This window comes from Mesoplodon mirus (genome assembly GCF_964341445.2).
Source record: "Mesoplodon mirus genome assembly, chromosome: 18".
Taxonomy (NCBI): Eukaryota; Metazoa; Chordata; class Mammalia; order Artiodactyla; family Ziphiidae; genus Mesoplodon; species Mesoplodon mirus.
Window position 1 is genome coordinate 8479014 of NC_138994.1, and position 17749 is coordinate 8496762.

The following is a 17749-nucleotide window of genomic DNA, read 5'->3' on the forward strand; positions in this document are numbered from 1 at the left end:
AGGGCACGAACCCGTGTCCCCTGCATCGGCAGGCGGACTCTCAACCACTGAGCCACCAGGGAAGCCCCTCACATCTCTTTAACTTACAGTAAGTTCTTATCTATAAAAGATCAAGCATGAAAAAAAGGATTTAAGTAAAATAAATACTTCAACTAAATATATAAAAAATAATCTTTCTTCACTGTCTGGGAGTATGCAAAATAAGAATATCAATGAAAATCAAATGAGGTGAAAACAGCCATTAAGAGTGTTCAGCATTGATTTTTGTTGTTTTTGATTTCTGTTTTTAATGAGCAACTGCCTACTATCCTAAATGCCTTACATGGTACTTGCTTGAATGGAAGAGCGATGAACCAGATGATCTTAGAGTTCTTTCAGTGCTAGGATTCTATTCTATGTTGTTCTAACTTTCACCAGTGGTTCAAAGCAGCTGTATTAAGAAGGTGACAAATGGCACTTGGAGAAAGGCAAAAAGACAAGGACCGCACTAAGTCTGCCAAGCAGACTGATTACTATCTAATATACCACCATCTTTCTGTAGGGGTTTTGAGAATATCTTTCCAATGATACACCTCTGTTCTTTCCCAAACTATACAGTCAATTTAATTGACCCTAGTCTGACTTTATACATTGATGAAAGAACTTAAAAAATCCTAAATGAATTTGCTCCACTCTACTCAAACACTCTTAACTGTGATCTTTCAGTCAAGTCAATACAAACTTAAGAAATGAAAATTAATCATAATACACACTAAACAAAGCATAATTTGGAAGATAAGGATACTCTAATAAAAATGCATTACAGGGCTTCCCTGGTGGTGCAGTGGTTGAGAATCTGCCTGATAATGCAGGGGACACGGGTTCGAGCCCTGGTCTGGGAGGATCCCACATGCCGCGGAGCAGGTAGACCCATGAGCCACAACTACTGAGCCTGGGCGTCTGGAGCCTGTGCTCTGCAACAAGAGAGGCTGCGATAGTGAGAGGCCCGTGCACCGCGATGAAGAGTGGCCCCAGCTTGCCACAACTAGAGAAAGCCCTTGCACAGAAACGAAGACCCAACACAGCAAAAATAAATAAAAATTAATTAATAAACTCCTACCCCCAACATCTTAAAAAAAAAAAAGCATTACAAAGTTAAATACTATGTCTAAAACAGTTGCTGTTTCCCACCAAATTCTGCTGATAGTTTAATTCTACTTGAGAAGAACATAACTGCCATGGCATATATATATACACACACACAAGGATAGATATATATGTACATGTGTACGTACACATGCACATGCGCGTGCACACACAGCTAAGAGATAGGAAATTAAAATGAAAGTAAACATCTTGATACCTTCTTCATGGCCTGACACTTGGCTGTCTCAGAAAAGCCAATCATCTTATCAGGAGAACAGATCTTGATGAAGGGGAAGTTGGATTCCTCTGCGATCTTTGCAGCCAAAGCAGTCTTCCCACTGTGAGGAGGACCTGCATAACAATACGAGCAAGTCAGGGGAAAAAAGCCAACCTAAGCAAAGAGGAATAAAACAAGTTTGAACTTTTATCCTCAATGTGCTGAGGCCTCAGCTCCTTAACATTTCCTGACACAATTTCATGGCAGACATGTTTTCTCTTATTTATTAGCAACTAAATTTAATGAACTGATTAGCACTTCTCAAAAGTATGTTGAAATATATGCCTTCTTTCTTTCTCACATAACCTTAATCTTTCAAACTTCTGGCTAAATATACAAAATGCAAGGGTTTTGCTTCTTAAAAAAAAAAAAAGAGAATGCATTCAAATGTATATCAGTACCTATGTTATTAGTTTTATCAAATCATTTGTCTGACAAAAAAATACAATCTTCTTAGGAGGTGATATTAGGGGCAGGGAAAACTGCCTTATTAGAAGCAAATGTGACTTAAAGAGCTAGGAAACTAAAGACTCAGGTCTTCTCATGAAGGCAACCAAAGCTACAAACTTACTTATATTTAGACATCTCTTCCTCCCCTTCTGTGTCATAAAAGATGTGCCCCTCTTCCAACCATAAACTGACCAATCATTCTTTCCCATCTTCTCAGGAACCTGACATTATTATTTTTTTAATTTTATTTTTTATACAGCAGGTTCTTATTAGTTATCCATTTTATACATATTAGTGTATATATGTCAAGCCCAATCTCCCAATTTATCACACCCCCCACCCCACTTTCCCCCTTGGTGTCCATACATTTGTTCTCTACATCTGTGAGGAACCTGACATTATTGATTGTACCCTCTCCCCACTATGTTTCACCCCTCCGTCTTCCCTGGAGCCTTACCAACAGCATTTAAACATGCTCTAGTCTACTGACAGTTTAATAAACAAAACAAAAAAAACCTCTTTCTTGACTTCACTACTCTCAACACTACTCTGCCTTCTCCCTTCGAAATGGAACCTCCCTAAATAATCATCTACGCCAGCTGCCTTCACTCTTCACCTTCCATCCATCCTCAAACAAACGCTATGGCTTCCATTGCCATTACATGGGACACGCTCCCATCGGGGTCACCAATGACCGCCGCCACGTCACCAAATCCAACACTTTATCTGTTGGCCTCTCAGGAATATTTGATACAACTGATAACTCTCCTCTTTATTTATTTTTCTTTTTTTTTATAATTAATTTTTATTGGAGTATAGCTGCTTTACAATGTTGTGTTAGTTTCTACTGTACAGCAAAGTGAATCAGCTATACCTCTCTTCTTTCCTTAAATACTTTTCTTGTCTTCTGTGACAGCACATTCTCTTCTTTCCCCCTCTTACCTCTCTGGTTATTCTTGCTCAATCTCCTTTGTCAACTCTTCCTGCTCTACTTAGTCCTTAAATGTTGACACACCTCAGAGATTAGTCCTAGGCCCCCCATTTCTTCTCAACCTACCCTTTCTGTAAGTGACTTCTTCATCCACTCCCATGGATTCAACAACAGTCTACATACTGACAACTCATGAATGTATACTGCCAGCGAGACCTCTCTTCTAAGCACTAGACCCGCATATCCAGTGGGCTACTCAACATTTCCCATTCAATTATCCTACAGGAACCATGAACTTAATGTGTCCAAAACTGAACTCATGATCTTTCTTTCTGAAATGTACTTCTCCACTAGCGTTCCCAGTCTTAGTGAACAATAACATTTACCAGCAGTGAATACCAGAAACCTGGGGATCATGTTTGATCTCTCCCCATTTTCAATCTACTTACTATTTCTAAGCTTCAGCTTCCTCATCTACAAAATAGGGATAACAGCAGCATCTGCCCTCACAGGATTGAAGTGGGGTTTAAATGAGAAAGTATGTGTAAAATGCTAGTAGACTGACTGGCAAATAGTTAAGAGTTCAAAGAATGTTAGCTTAATTATGCTTAATAATTAAGTAATCATTATTATAATTATCATAAAGTCTCTTTTATTCTCCCTCCTAAATATTTCTCAAAGTGGTCTACATAACTCCATCTCTCCTACCACTACAGTACTTCAAACCATAATCAGCTCTCATTAAAACTAATGCAACTGCTTCTCACCATTGGTCTTTCCTGTGTATTTTCGCCACTCTAATCCATTCTTTATCACAAAGCAGTCATGATGTTTTGAAAATATAAATCTGATCATGTCACTTCACTGCTTAAAATCCTACAAACGGCTCCCCACTGCCCCCTGGACAGAGTCTAAATCATTAACATGGTCTACAAGGCTTTGCATGAACTGGCTCCTGTCTTCTTCAGTCTCATGTCTTAGCCAATCTCCCTTTCTGTTTCAGTATCCTTCCAGCCCAGGGCTTTTTCACACGCTGGTCCCTCTGTTTAGAACATCTTCCGCAGTTACTATGCCCGCCCAGCTTCTCCTCATCCTTTAGGTCTTGGCTTAATGTGTTTCTCTCAGGGAGCCCCCACCCCTAGCCCTTTGGAAGGGGCTGGATTCCCCTGTCATGTGGACTCACTGAACCTTTCTGTTGTTCTACTAATTATAACTATAAAAAGTAATTGGTAGAATGTCCTTCCTTTTTTGTCTGCTTGGTAAAATCCTAACTGATCCTTCAAAGTCTAAATTGAACACTTTCTTTGACCACCCCTGGGCAAAATGACTTGCATTCACATACCCTTACACACATACATGGTAGTTAGGTATTTGTTTACATGGCTTTTTTCATGACCAGACTCAACTCTGTGAATGTCTTTGTGTCTCCAGTAACCAGTTCAATGCCTAAGACATAGTAAATACTCAGTGAATATTTTTTTAATTGAATTGAATATTATGTGGTATCATAGAGTCTATTAAGTAACACAGAAATTTAGATACAATCTTATAAGAAAACTAGTTGCTATCATTCATTAGTAACATTCTAACCCAAGAAGATTTAAATTCGTGCACAATATCGGAACACAGAATGGATTGCTATTTTCAAATCATGAACAGGTTTAGAACTGAAAATAATTCATTTTTCTGGAATGTGCTAAATGGTTTTGTAAAAGTGCTTCTTTTTCTTTTTTCAGCTTTTGATGCCATCACATCATTTTTTCTCACCTTCCAGAAGGACGCTAACCAATGGTGTGCGGTCACTGTTTTTAGTCTGTTGGACCAGCAGCTCCCCATCTTCTAGAACTCGAGTAACTGGATCACCCCATTTGATGATACCATTCATAATGTAACTTGCATAATCCTCTTGGTTTGTGCCAAATGCCTATGAAGGAAAAGGACAGTTTAAAGCATTTTCAGCATCAGTATTAAAAATTAAATATTTAAAGGTGTAAAGGATGAGTAATAATTCCTACATGCTAGGGCCATAGCAATATCCCATATTAATATAAAAAGCCTGAAAAGCAAAAAAAAATTTTTATAATTTCTCATTTAACTTTTTACCCAATTGGGGCAAAAACTGCTTCACATGACTTAATGGAATAAAAAATATATTCTAGGCTCAGATTCTGTGAGGGCTCAAGCCCTTGCAATCCCTGAGAAAGGGTATGTTCCAATGTGCTTGTTTCTATAAGGAGTACATGGGTTGTGGCCCTCTGTCAAGAGCAAAGAGAAAGAGAGAATATGGATTTAGAAATTAGAAACAGTTGGCTCAGCACACAAAGATACTATCCTAACACTGACTGTAGGTGTCAGATATTAAAATGGAAATATGAAATGGTAATGAGGAGATCTTGTCCACATACGCTTGGTGGTAGGGGATATAAGTCGAATCGCACCAAAAGGTAAGTGTGTGTGTAAATGTAAGATTTAGAATGAGCTAGAAATGAGCAGAGGTAATGAAGATTGAAGGGTTAGGGAAAGGAAAGAAAAGCAATTGCTATATATAATCATTTCATTTGTACTGTATATTGGGGCATAAATCACATCCCTTTTCATTTTCAACTTCTAATCTCAAATTGTAACTCCCATCAAACCAGCTACCAAAAGTAGTTAAAAACTTTAGTACTTATTTACTTAATTGAATAGCATTTCCACAAGGTTAACAGGAGAAGAAATGAGTAGGAAAATATAACCCAATGTAATATAAAGCTCATATAGCTTGACAATTCCTAATTTAAAAAAATTATCACAACCCTCAAGTCAAGTTTTCACTCCCCAATGTATGGAGTAACTTTAACAGTTCTTTAGAACTTGCACCTCACAGAAAGTCACCCTTTGTAATACTGTTTATAAACAGTATACAGTGGTCTCACCACTCTATTACTCTGCCACCAAATCATTTTTCAGACCACTCTTTGGTCCTTGCATACACTAGTGCTTTGATTCCTGAGTACAGAGTAAAGTTCTCATTCCCTGGTCTGAATATGGTAAATGCAGTGGCTGTGTAAAAAGTTATAAAGGAAGAGCCTAATAAATACCGGTTGGAAGGCGGTTGTAGGAAATATGTAGATTGGCTGGCTTTTGTCTAACAGCGTTGAGATACGTGAACCAGAAAACAGTGACCCTCCCAAGCTATATAATATGTATGAGTCATCCTTACTTATCCTGTCATTTCAGTTTTTGTTTTATCCCCCAGACCCTTGGAATAAATAAAAGTTACTGCTTACTTAACTAAGTTATCTTAGTTGCCCTTTCCTTGTAGCCAAATTATCTGTCTTGAAAAAATTTTAAGATAGATCAGTTAGGCTGGGCTCTAATATTTTTGGTAACTATTACGAATAATAACAGCAAAAGATTAAACCATTTCCACTGCTGAGTAACTTTTGAAAGTAATTATTTTATATTTAAAAGTCAGAATAGTCATAAAAAAGCAGACAGGGGGCTTCCCTGGTGGCACAGTGGTTAAGAATCAGCCTACCAATACAGGGGACACGGGTTTGAGCCCTGGTCCGTGAAGATCCCACATGCCGCAGAGCAACTAGGCCTGGGCACCACAACTACTGAGCTTGCGCTCTAGAGCCTGTGCGCCGCAACTACTGAAGCCAGTGAGCCACAACTACTGAGCCCGCGAGCCACAACTACTGAAGCCCACGTGCTTAGAGCCCGTGCTCCGCAACGAGAAGTCACCACAATGAGAAGCCCACACACCACAACGAAGAGTAGCCCCCGCTCGCCACAACTAGAGAAAGCCCATGCACAGCAACAAAGACCCAACGCAGCCAAAAATAAATAAATAAATAAATTAATTTTTTAAAAAGCAGATAGGGCTAAAAGAAGTTGATTTTTGTCTTTAAAGGAGATACTTGCAACAAATAATTACTGTCAAGGATATATAAAGAACTTATACAGATCAAATAAAAATAAACAATACAACAGAAAAATAGGCAAAACACATGAATGGCATCTCACAGAAGATACTCATATGGCCAATAAACATATGGAGAAATACTTCATAGGTAATCAGTGAAATGAAAATCAAGGCCAAAACACGATCCCATTTTACATCCAACTGAATGGCAAAAAATAATTCTGACAATACCAAGTATTGTAGAGGATGCAGAGAACAGGATCTCTTTTACATTATTGGGGGAAGTGTTTATTGGTTCAACCACTGAAAAAAACAGCTTGAAAGTCTTAGTTTGAAGTTGTACATTCATATACCCAACAACCCAGCCATTTTATTCCTAAACATATATCTAGGAGAAACTCATTCAAGAATGCTTTAGCAGCAGTTGTTTGTAATAACAAAAAACTGGTAACGTTCCAACTGCCCATTGACAGGAAAACAGACAAATTGTGTTAGTCACACAATGTGATGCTATTCAGCAATGAAAATAAATGAGGCACAGCACGATCATATAGATGACTTGATAATAAAATATGTAATAAAATAGCAAGTCTCAAAAAATCAATATATACCATATTTTATTTTACACACTGTAGACTAATGACAGCATGTCATGAATTAAAGATTAAGGTTAATCCAATTCTGTGCACCCAAGGTCCATCGAAGAAAGAAAAACAACATACACACCTTTTTAAGGTTCTACAATTTGTTTTATTAATATAGGATTCCAAATAATGGTTACTCAAACATGAGTGGTTGTTTTATAGGAAAATGGGTTAATGACCTTATAATGTATTCTAAAACTAAAACTATGACTATTGAGTTTTGAGTACATTTTAAGAAAATTGACACCTTTTTAAAAAAAGGCACTGAAAATGGTTAAAAGTTTTAGAAACTATAGCAGTTAGAGGAACTGGAGATATTGAGCAAGAAAACGGGATGCCTTGGAGGAGGGTGGGGAAAGGGAGAGAGAAAGGAGATGAGAATTAATTTTAAACATAATAAGTAAAATATGAAGGATGGATGAATTAGGATGAATTTAGGTATCCATAGCTTCAGATTATATAAGAACCAATGAGAAAACTATTTCTAGTTCAAAACAATTTAAGAACAAATAATTAGAAAGTCTCAAAATTGAACGGTCTGCCTTACAAGATGGAGAGCCCCCTATCATGAGAAATATTTCAGTAAGTCTTGGTTAATTACCCAGCCATCAGAGTTACTGAACAGATGTTTCTTATATTGGACAGTTCCAGTACTGAGATTTTATGATTTTTTTAAAACTACATGTGATATAACCTTCCAAAATATTGGGTAAAATGGCACTTATTTTCCCCCTGAATTATTATTTTTCTTTTTGGCTTATACATCACTCAGTATTCATACTCACTGGTTTGATATCATTCTCCAAAGAAGCAAGGAAGTCTCCTCTTGTCACCTGCAGGCTCTCTGCTTTCTCCATGTCCACTTCCACTTTAGTACTGGCCTGATTAGAAATGAAAACAAAACGTTAAGGACTTCCAAGATTTAAGAATATTTTCAGCCTAAGAATATAACACCTGAGGATATAAAAGGCATATTTCCATAGACAAAAAAAATCTCTCTCAAATTCACAAACACACACACACACACACACCCCTACATATACATATATTATGCCTTTTGCCTGAACAACTCCACTTCTAGGTGTTTATCCCATGGATATACTCACAAATGTGCACAAAGTTATATGTACCAGGATATCTACTAGAGTAATTTGTAATAGCCGAAGACTGGAGGCAAATTAAATGTCCATGAAGAGGGTACCAGTCAAGTAAATTATCACATATCTTTACCAAAGGACACTGGATAGCGTTTTTTTTTGTTTTTATTTTTCAAAATGAGGCACGAGGAGGAGAAACTATTTAGAGAGGGTCTCCAGGAACAGTGGTTTTCATCCTCGGCTGCCTATCAGAATAACGCCTAGAGTCTTTAAAGATATACACACACACACACCTACATACGTATATAGATGCCCAGCCCCACCCTGCAGGATTTTGATTTAACAGGTCCAGCAGAGGGTCCAGGCATTTACATTTTTATAAAGTGCACAGGTGGTTCTGATGCTCAACCAGGTTTGTGAACCATTATTCTAGGAGACCAAGGACCTACAACTTTGATTTTTGCTCATACTCTGTGCTTGAGAATCTATGTGCCAGCTCCAAATATTCTGCTTACTGCACCTGGAGCTACCACTTAGAACAGACATCTGGAGAAGCATCAAGGCCTTTATCAGCACTTGGAGCTGCCTGGACCTGATGAGTGATTGAGATACCAACACACTTTTTAATGTGACTGGGCTCACTCCCAATAGCACAAGGCAAGTGAGTCTAATTTTTAAAATGGTACTATAGGCTTTAAAAAAACATATCTTCAAAAAAATCTGACTACAAAACCAAAGTATGTGAAGCAGTATCAACCTTCCAAAGGTTATTATAAAATATGAGTCATGTTCCTTTAGGAATGGACTGCTGAGACAAATAAAATGACAAACATTTTTGTAAAACTCAGCCTTATGGGACAAAAAGAACTCTGTCAGAAAACTAGATCAAGATGGTAAACAGAACACTTTTATTTGTCTCCCTTCCTGCCCCAAATCCCATGAAATGACAGAAAGTGAGAGAGAATGGTTAAAAAGCATGGAACATGTATCTGGAAGTTTTTTTTTTTTTTTTTTTTGCGGTACGCGGGTCTCTCACTGTTGTGGCCTCTCTCGTTGCGGAGCACAGGCTCCGGACACGCAGGCTCAGCGGCCATGGCTCACGGGCCCAGCCGCTCCGCAGCATGTGGGATCCTCCCAGACCGGGGCACGAACCCGTGTCCCCTGCATCGGCAGGCAGACTCTCAACCACTGCGCCACCAGGGAAGCCCTATCTGGAAGTTTTAACACTGATCTAAGAGGAGTCTCAGAGGAGAGAAAAGAAAGAATGATAGAGAAAAAACAATAAAAGACAGAAGAAATAAAATTTCTCCGGCTGAAGAAAGGTGTATCTTTGCAGTTTAAAGGTTTCAATGAGTGATCAGGGTAAATGAAAAGAAACCCACATCTGTCTAGACAGTGTTGTAAACTATCAGAACACCAAAGGTGAAGAGAAATTTCTAGAACCTTTTGAGAGACAAAAACAGGTCACCTGTAAAAGGAACCAGAATAAACACTAGAAACTAGAAGAAAATGTAATAACCCTGTCTTCAAAAATCCATCCGGCTATCTATCTATCCTAGAAAATGATTCTCGTATGCACATAGGGAGGCATAGGCAAGCATTTTCATAACAGTGTTATGAAATACTGTTATGATTTCCTTTTAGAGTGAAGCTGAATTCAAATGACAGAAACATATAGCAATATGAAGGGAATATCTTGTCTATCTTTCAGCATTTGCTGAAAAATATGACAGATTTCAGGACTGGAGCTGGTGTGAACCTGGAATTTTTACTACTAAGAAAGGACTCACCCAATGAATTAAAGTGAATTAAGATGGCTGGGGGACAGTTATTTTAGAACAAGTTGTTTTTAGACACTCTAGGAATTTCAGAAGTCACCTAATTGTAAGTAATCAATACTACAATGATAAACCTTTCATACCTATTCATTAAAATAAGTTTTCTAAGGACTTCTCTTGGCTAACTTTTACTATTTTACTATTTTGTCAAAATCGCAAAATGTTATTTAAAAAAATCTACAATTCTGAATTTTTACTCATTCAGAAAACCTTTTCTTATTTGTCTGAATTAGTGTGATTTTTTTCTGCATTTTATTTATAACAGCTAATCAATATGGAAGAGGCAACATCTTTCAGCTTATACCTGCAGAAACTAATAAACTTGTATTTCAACACTAGCAAATATCCAGTGGTCACACTTAAATTTCATAACCTTTTAAATCTGACCTTTCAAAGTTCTTATCATTCCTCTTAAATTAAGGGTAGAATGACCTTAATCATTCAAAATTCTACAGAAAATAAAAAAGAATTTTATTGCAATTCTGCAAACATAAATCAGCTTTGATTCAGTTGTATTGTGTGTGTGTGTGTGTGTGTCCTCAATTTATTTCCTTATAACAGATTAGAGCAGAAGATATTTGTGTTATCTTCTCTACCTGAAGCAGAAATTCCTTTCAAGCTAAAAACAACCAAATGTCACATGAATTTTAGTTGACCACAAACATGGATTCAAGCACAAATGACATGCACATCAGGTGTTCATGACTGGATTTTCCACTTGCTTCAAAAAACCTGAAAGAACAGTTTAACAGGGAAGACTTGTTTAGTTTATTCCACCTGACTTTGTTTAAACCTAATTCTTTTGAAAAGGAAGCAAAATAACACTATTAATGGCTTTTTTTTTTTTTTTTGGCCACGCCAGTCGGCTTGCAGGATCTTAGTTCCCCGACCAGGGATTGAACCCAGGTCCTGGCAGTGAGAGCACCGAGTCCTAACCACTGGACTGCCAGGGAATTCCCAATAATGGCTTTTTATAATACAAAGAAAGAACATCATAATAAACAGATGAATGTTGTGTATAAGTTCTACACCAACTGTAAGTCATAAGTTTCAAATTAAGTACTTGCTCATCAATCACTACTAGTAAAGCTATAAATATGTACAGAAATGAGAATATTAAAACTGTGTGTCTTTTGTTCAACTGAGGAAGAATCTTGTTGGGAAAACAATGTTTAAAGACCTGGACGGTGCAGATTTTTTTAAATGCAGAAAAGAAAGTAAATGTTAGTACTATTTCTTTTTTGGTAGTGAGGTTAGTGTCTTAGATATCTCTCCCTTCCCCGAAGTACCTGTGAAGTCCCTTGCATTAGATATTCCACTGATACCCAAAAAACCCAAAAGCTGTTTGGTACAAAAGGTGTTGATCACAAGCCTATATGCATCATCTGAAGTTTAAGTTAAAGATAATTCAACCACATGGAAAAAGTGCGGGAAATAATGTCCACTATTTGCACTACTTCTTACTTGCAAATCTAAAAGGATAACATATTCCGTACAGTGGTGGTGAATATTTTAGCTTTAAATCAGAAATATTATAACTGCAAATAGTCAACAAAAATCAGAAACTCAGATATTGAAAAGGATGTATACAGTATCCTCTCAGATCAGCCAATAATAACAAAAATGGAAGTAAACATTTATATAGTTTGTAAGGCACTTCCACAAACAGTATTTGATTTCATTTTCACAAAAACTTGATGAAATAGGTAGTCATTTCCCCTTGACAGACCAGAAACAAAAACAGTGGGAAGAACTGTAACACATAACCACACCTTCTGACTACAAAACTTGTGATTTTTCCACCGTTTCTCATTGCCTCGTGTGTAAATAAATCCAACACATGCTTAAAGAAAGCATGTTTCTTGACAATGGCTTAGGGACACTTTGGGATAAGATTATTGTGATAAAAATGACAAATGACTAAATAAGATAAAAATTCAGTGGCTAATGCATATGAAAAATCTGATACCTAATAAACTAGCTGTTGTGGATTACAGTATCAAGAAGCACTAATGTGGTCTGAGGTGAAAGATCGGTACGGTGGGGAGCAATTTTCACATCCTTTATACAATTTTTCTTGAAGTCAGCATCACTTTTTCTAAGACATTTCTTATGGCAAGGAGAAAGAATGGATGAATGAAATGAATGGATCCATTCTATAAAGGACCCAATACTATACTTCCCACACTGTCCAGTCCTTTGGCATTCTCAATGTGTTTTGTTTTGTTTTAATGCAGTGGTACTAGTATCCTCCTCCCCACTGGGTCTCCAGTATTTTTCTTTTTTTCTTGCGGTTCGCGGGCCTCTCACTGTTGTGGCCTCTCCCGTTGCGGAGCACAGGCTCCAGACGCGCAGGCTCAGCGGCCATGGCTCACGGGCCCAGCCGCTCCGCGGCATGTGGGATCTTCCCAGACCGGGGCATGAACCCACATCCCCTGCATGGGCAGGCGGACTCTCAACCATTGCGCCACCAGGGAAGCCCATGGGTCTCCAGTATTTTAAAGAGTTTTACCATCTTGTCTAAAGTGGCCTCTCCCATTATGGCATTCTTGAGCTAGAACAAAGTCAGTTCCATTATGTAGGGGAATTATGGCTTATAGATAGAGTTTGATACAGAATACATATTTACTAATTTAAAAAGTATTTACTAAACAGCTACCATATTCTCAGTATTAAGACCTATATGAAATACTGTGGGAGATTCAGAAATGAATAAGATACAGACTTAAAGTCTACAACAGGGGTTGACAAACTTTTTCCATAAAGGGCCAGATAGTAAATATTTTAGGCTTTGTGGGCCATGCAGTCTCTTTTGCAAATACTCAACTCTGGCATTGTAGCATGAAAGCAGCCACAGACAATACATAAATGAACAGGGGTGGCTGTGTTCCAAAAAAACTTTATTTATAAAAACTGGTGGTTGGCTGGATACGGCCCATGGGCCACAATTTACCGACCCTTGGTTTAAAACCATTGCCAGGGTATACCCGAATAAAACATACTCGACCTGACCGTTCAGGCTTTTACTATTTCCTGCGTGAATTGTTATACAAGTTCCCCTCTCTTGTCTTATGTCACCAACTTCACTCCCCTAAATACTCCACTCGACACAGCTGCCAGAGTGAGCTTATGTTTTAACACTATGTCACTGCTATTCTTAAAACTCTTCAATGGCTTAGCACTACTCACAGAAAAGAAGTCCATACTTCTTAGCACAGTATAAAAGGCTCTTTGTGCTCCATCCCCTGCTTTAGCCTCCTGACTTATCCCCCACGTCTCTCTCTACCTCCCCTTCCCTACCTTTTATGCTGCAGCAATACTGAATTACTCTAACACACCATGCTGTTTGTGTGTCTCTGTTCCTTTGCATATTTGTTCTTTCTACCTAAAATGCCTGACTCCATCAGGAAACATATCCACCCAGAAATTCCTCTGTGAAGGCTCCTCTCACCGACAAGCTGACCACACCTGACACCTTTTCACTTCCTTACCCCGTATGTACTTTCTATTACTGCATGTGGAGGATTAGACTGTGAGCTGCTCAAGGGTAGGCAATTGGAGCATTAACCCCTAGTACAGTGTCTGGCACACACTAGGCTAGATAAATCCACTGATCGAAAGTCAACAGAAGGTATTGTAAATGATGCGTTACTATTTCTTTTTTTTTTCTGGCTGCACTGTGTGGCTTGCGGCATCTTAGTTTCCCCACTAGGGATTGAACCTGGGACACCGCAGTGAAACCGCCAAGTCCTAACTACTGGACCGCCAGGGAATTTCCGATACGCTACTAGTTCAAGAAGGAACAGAACACACCATTCTTGAAAGGGAGAATGAGAAAAAGTTTGAAGAAAGTGGTGGTACATGAGCCAGGTATCGAAAAGATAAGTAAACACAGAGGGTAAAGCTTCTCAGTGAAGAAAAAAGAAAAAAGAGGTAACAGCAGAGAAGTAGAAAAATACATTAATATCTGATGACTGGTAAATATTCAATATTTTAGTTTGGCTAAAGTGTATGGAGGGCTTCCCTGGTGGCGCAGTGGTTGAGAGTCCGCCTGCCAATGCAGGGGACACGGGTTCGAGCCCTGGTCTGGGAAGATCCCACATGCTGTGGAGTGGCTAAGCCCGTGCGCCACAACTACTGAAGCCCATGAGCCTAGAGCCCGTGCTCCGCAACAAGAGAGGCCACCGTAATGAGAAGCCTGCGCACCGAAACAGAGAGTCCCTGCTCGCTGCAACAACTAGAGAAAGCCTGTGTGCAGCAATGAGGACTCAACGCAGCCAAAAATAAAATAAATAAATAAGTAAATTTATAAAGTGTATGGAGAATAACTGGGAACACATCAGGAAAGGCCAATTTAGGGTCAGATCTAAGAGGACCTTAAAGACCAGACTAAGACTTCTGTACTTTGTTCTGTAGATCATGGTGAGTCACTGAAAGTTTCTGAAGAATAGAATGGTGTGAAACAGGAAGGTTAATCAAACAGAAGACAGGTGGTGGCAATGAGAACTGAAAGATACTGCCAAGATAGAACTGACAAAATCTGGCAAATAACTTGATGTAGGACACAAGAGAGTGGTAGAAATCAAAGATAATCTTGGAGTTTTAAGCTTAGGAAATTGGGATAAACAGGGAAGTAGGAGCAGGAAGGAAAGTAGTGAAAAAAACAAAAACAAACAAAAAAAAGTGAATTTGGTTTTGGAATATTAAAATTGAAACCTGATAACACATCCAGGTACAGGTATTTGGTATAAACCTGAAAGTGGGAGAAAGATACTTTCAAGAGGTGAGACATAAATCTGGGAGTCACCTAGCTACAGGTGGTAAGTAAAACCTGAAGAGAAGCGATGGTAAAGGATCAAATGCACTTTATCAAATTTTATTTACCAAAATGAAAGTATCCTTTGTATGTATTTCTACCAAAGTATCAATAACATTATTGTATTAATTTGCAAACATATGCATTTCCCTGACTCTCTACTCCTTGTGGGAAAAGGTCATGCTTTATTATCTTTGTGTCTCCCGCTTAATACCTTGAAAATAGCAGGTATTCAATATATTTACTTAATGAAGCAGCCCTCATAATTCTAGCATGTAGAAAATCCAACTTCCTATGTCATGTTACAAGTCAACACAGCACAAATTTTAAAAAAATTCTTCAAAATCTTCATCTTCACGTGTCTATATCAAATGGTGGCAACCTAAGGTAAATGGGTCAATGGTTACCATGGAGCAGATGCTACCATTATCTTTTTTCCAACTACTCGGAAGATTTAGCAGTTGACAATTAATTCCTATACCTTTTACCATGTCTATTCTCCATCAAAAGTCAGTATTACCCTAGTTCTTAGTATGCTTGAAAGGAAAGAGAAAGAATACTGGCATGGTATTTACAGGGCTGCAGACTCCTAATACGGTAGTTGATTTTACTGACCTTTATGTGTCTGTTCATAGCAGTGGACTGCGCTGCTCGCACCAGACCCTCGAGCTCAGCACCGCTGAAGTTCTTGGTCTCTACGGCCAGTTCTTTTATGTCTACATCAGCAGAGAGCAACTGATGCCCTCTCATCCTTGCTGTGTGGATGTGAAGGATCTGGAGTCGGCCTTTCTCATCTGGTAAGCCTGATAAAATTGAAAATAAAATAGACATTATTATAATCTTAACGTTTTTCTTATAGGTACTCAAGCGTGTAAATACCTGCTTCTGATACACAACTTTTTCAAACTAATATTACATTATATGACTTTGCTCCTGCTAATGAACTCTAATTACACTCCCCTCCCCCAATCAATGACAGATCTATTTACCTATCTCCATTTTAACTTCCAGTCTTCCAGGTCGAAGGAGAGCCTCATCTATGAGATCTGGTCTGTTGGTCATTCCTGAGCACAGTTGTTAAAACAAAACAACACACAAACTATCAGAATTCAAAAATAAGATAAAATGTCCCTTCAGTATATGTAAGAATAGCAATTTCCCTGACAAGCTAAGAGGACATTTTATAAAAGTCAAATAGAAAAGCAGTCATTTTCAACAATATCATTTGTTCTCGACCTAATGACAATACCTGGGGACTTTGCTTTAGTATTTCACTACTGTACAGGCCAGTGGAATATAAATGTAATGAAAGCTTCAAATATTTAAAAAGAAAATTTTAGGTTCAGAGAGGGTAAGTAAACTGTCAAAGTGAGAGAGGGGCAATGTGAACATGATCTGTCTGACCCCAACATCCCTTCTCTTTTTTGTAGGCCAATGGTTTTCAACCTTCATGAACGGCAGAATTTTTGTTTTGTTTTGTTTTCAAAGCCATCTTAAGAAGAACTTCAGTACATAAAGCAGTTAAAAAGATAAGTTATAATAGGGATGCATGATCTGAAGCTCAAACCCTGGCCGCACAGACCCTGAAGTAGCTCTGAGGACTCCTGGAGGCCTACAGGACCCAGTTTGAAAACCACTGCATTACATCATGCAGCCTTTTTCATCTGTTAACTGTAAGTTTAAAGCCATGAGTTGGGACTTCCCTGGTGGTCCAGTGGTTAAGAATCCGCCTTCCAATGCTAGGGGACGCGGGTTCAACCCCTGGTCGGGGAACTAAGATCCCACATGCCACAGGGCAACTAAGCCCACATGCCACAACTAGAGAGAAGCCCATGTGCCGCAACAAAGAGCCCACGTGCCGCAACGAAAGATCCCATGTGCCACAACTAAGACACGACGCAGCCAAAAATAATAATAAATTTTTTATAAAAAGTGAGGATTTTTATTAAAAAAAAAAAGCCATGAGTCACTAAAACCCATCTTTCACTTGTCCTAGTAAGGCTAGACATTAAAATAGTGAAATTCTTCAATATCACTTGATTCTAATTTGGAAACATTGGCAGAATAGTGTAATTACAAGCTACACAAATCTGAATTCAGAACCTATGTATCTAATATTTTTGAAATCACAGTACTTTTCTTTTTTAAACCAAGCAAACATACCAATGACTAAGATGTTGTTTAGTTGCTCTACCCCATCAATTTTGGACAGCAACTGGTTGACGACAGTGTCATGAACTCCTGTGCTTCCAGCCATGCTCCCTCTCTGTTTGCAGATGGCATCAATTTCATCAAAGATGATGATGTGCAAACCACTGTTAGCACCAAGCTAGTAAAAGAAATTACATTAAAGGTCATAATTTGAATATATTATTAAACAAACTAATCAAAAAAGCAAAACAAAGCTTTCTCGCCTTTTGACTAATAAATGTAGCCGGTATAACCATGATTGCTGCCCTCTCAAAGGTGTTGGAACTGCAGTCTCAGAATTCTGCAAAGTGAAAAGGCATTCCAGAACCTCATATTTAATAGACATAAAACAAAAGCCCACATTATATACTGATGAAAGTGAATAGTCCATCATAACTAACTATTCATTCATACACATTTCTTATCTCACTCTTTGAAAGAAGAACTGTCAAGCATTCCTTAAGTCAATGA

At 38.3% G+C, this 17749-nt stretch overlaps 1 protein-coding gene across 1 annotated transcript in view; it reads right to left on the minus strand.

The window, feature by feature from the left end:
- Positions 1–17749, minus strand: part of NSF (N-ethylmaleimide sensitive factor, vesicle fusing ATPase) — a 160973-nt gene that overhangs the window by 40156 nt on the left and 103068 nt on the right. The window contains exons 10-15 of the mRNA XM_082603461.1: positions 17252–17417; positions 16078–16152; positions 15704–15891; positions 8123–8218; positions 4551–4707; positions 1343–1476 (exon numbers count right to left, since the gene is read on the minus strand). Coding sequence (XP_082459587.1) covers positions 1343–1476; positions 4551–4707; positions 8123–8218; positions 15704–15891; positions 16078–16152; positions 17252–17417 — 816 coding nt within the window. The remainder of the gene's footprint in view (positions 1–1342; positions 1477–4550; positions 4708–8122; positions 8219–15703; positions 15892–16077; positions 16153–17251; positions 17418–17749) is intronic.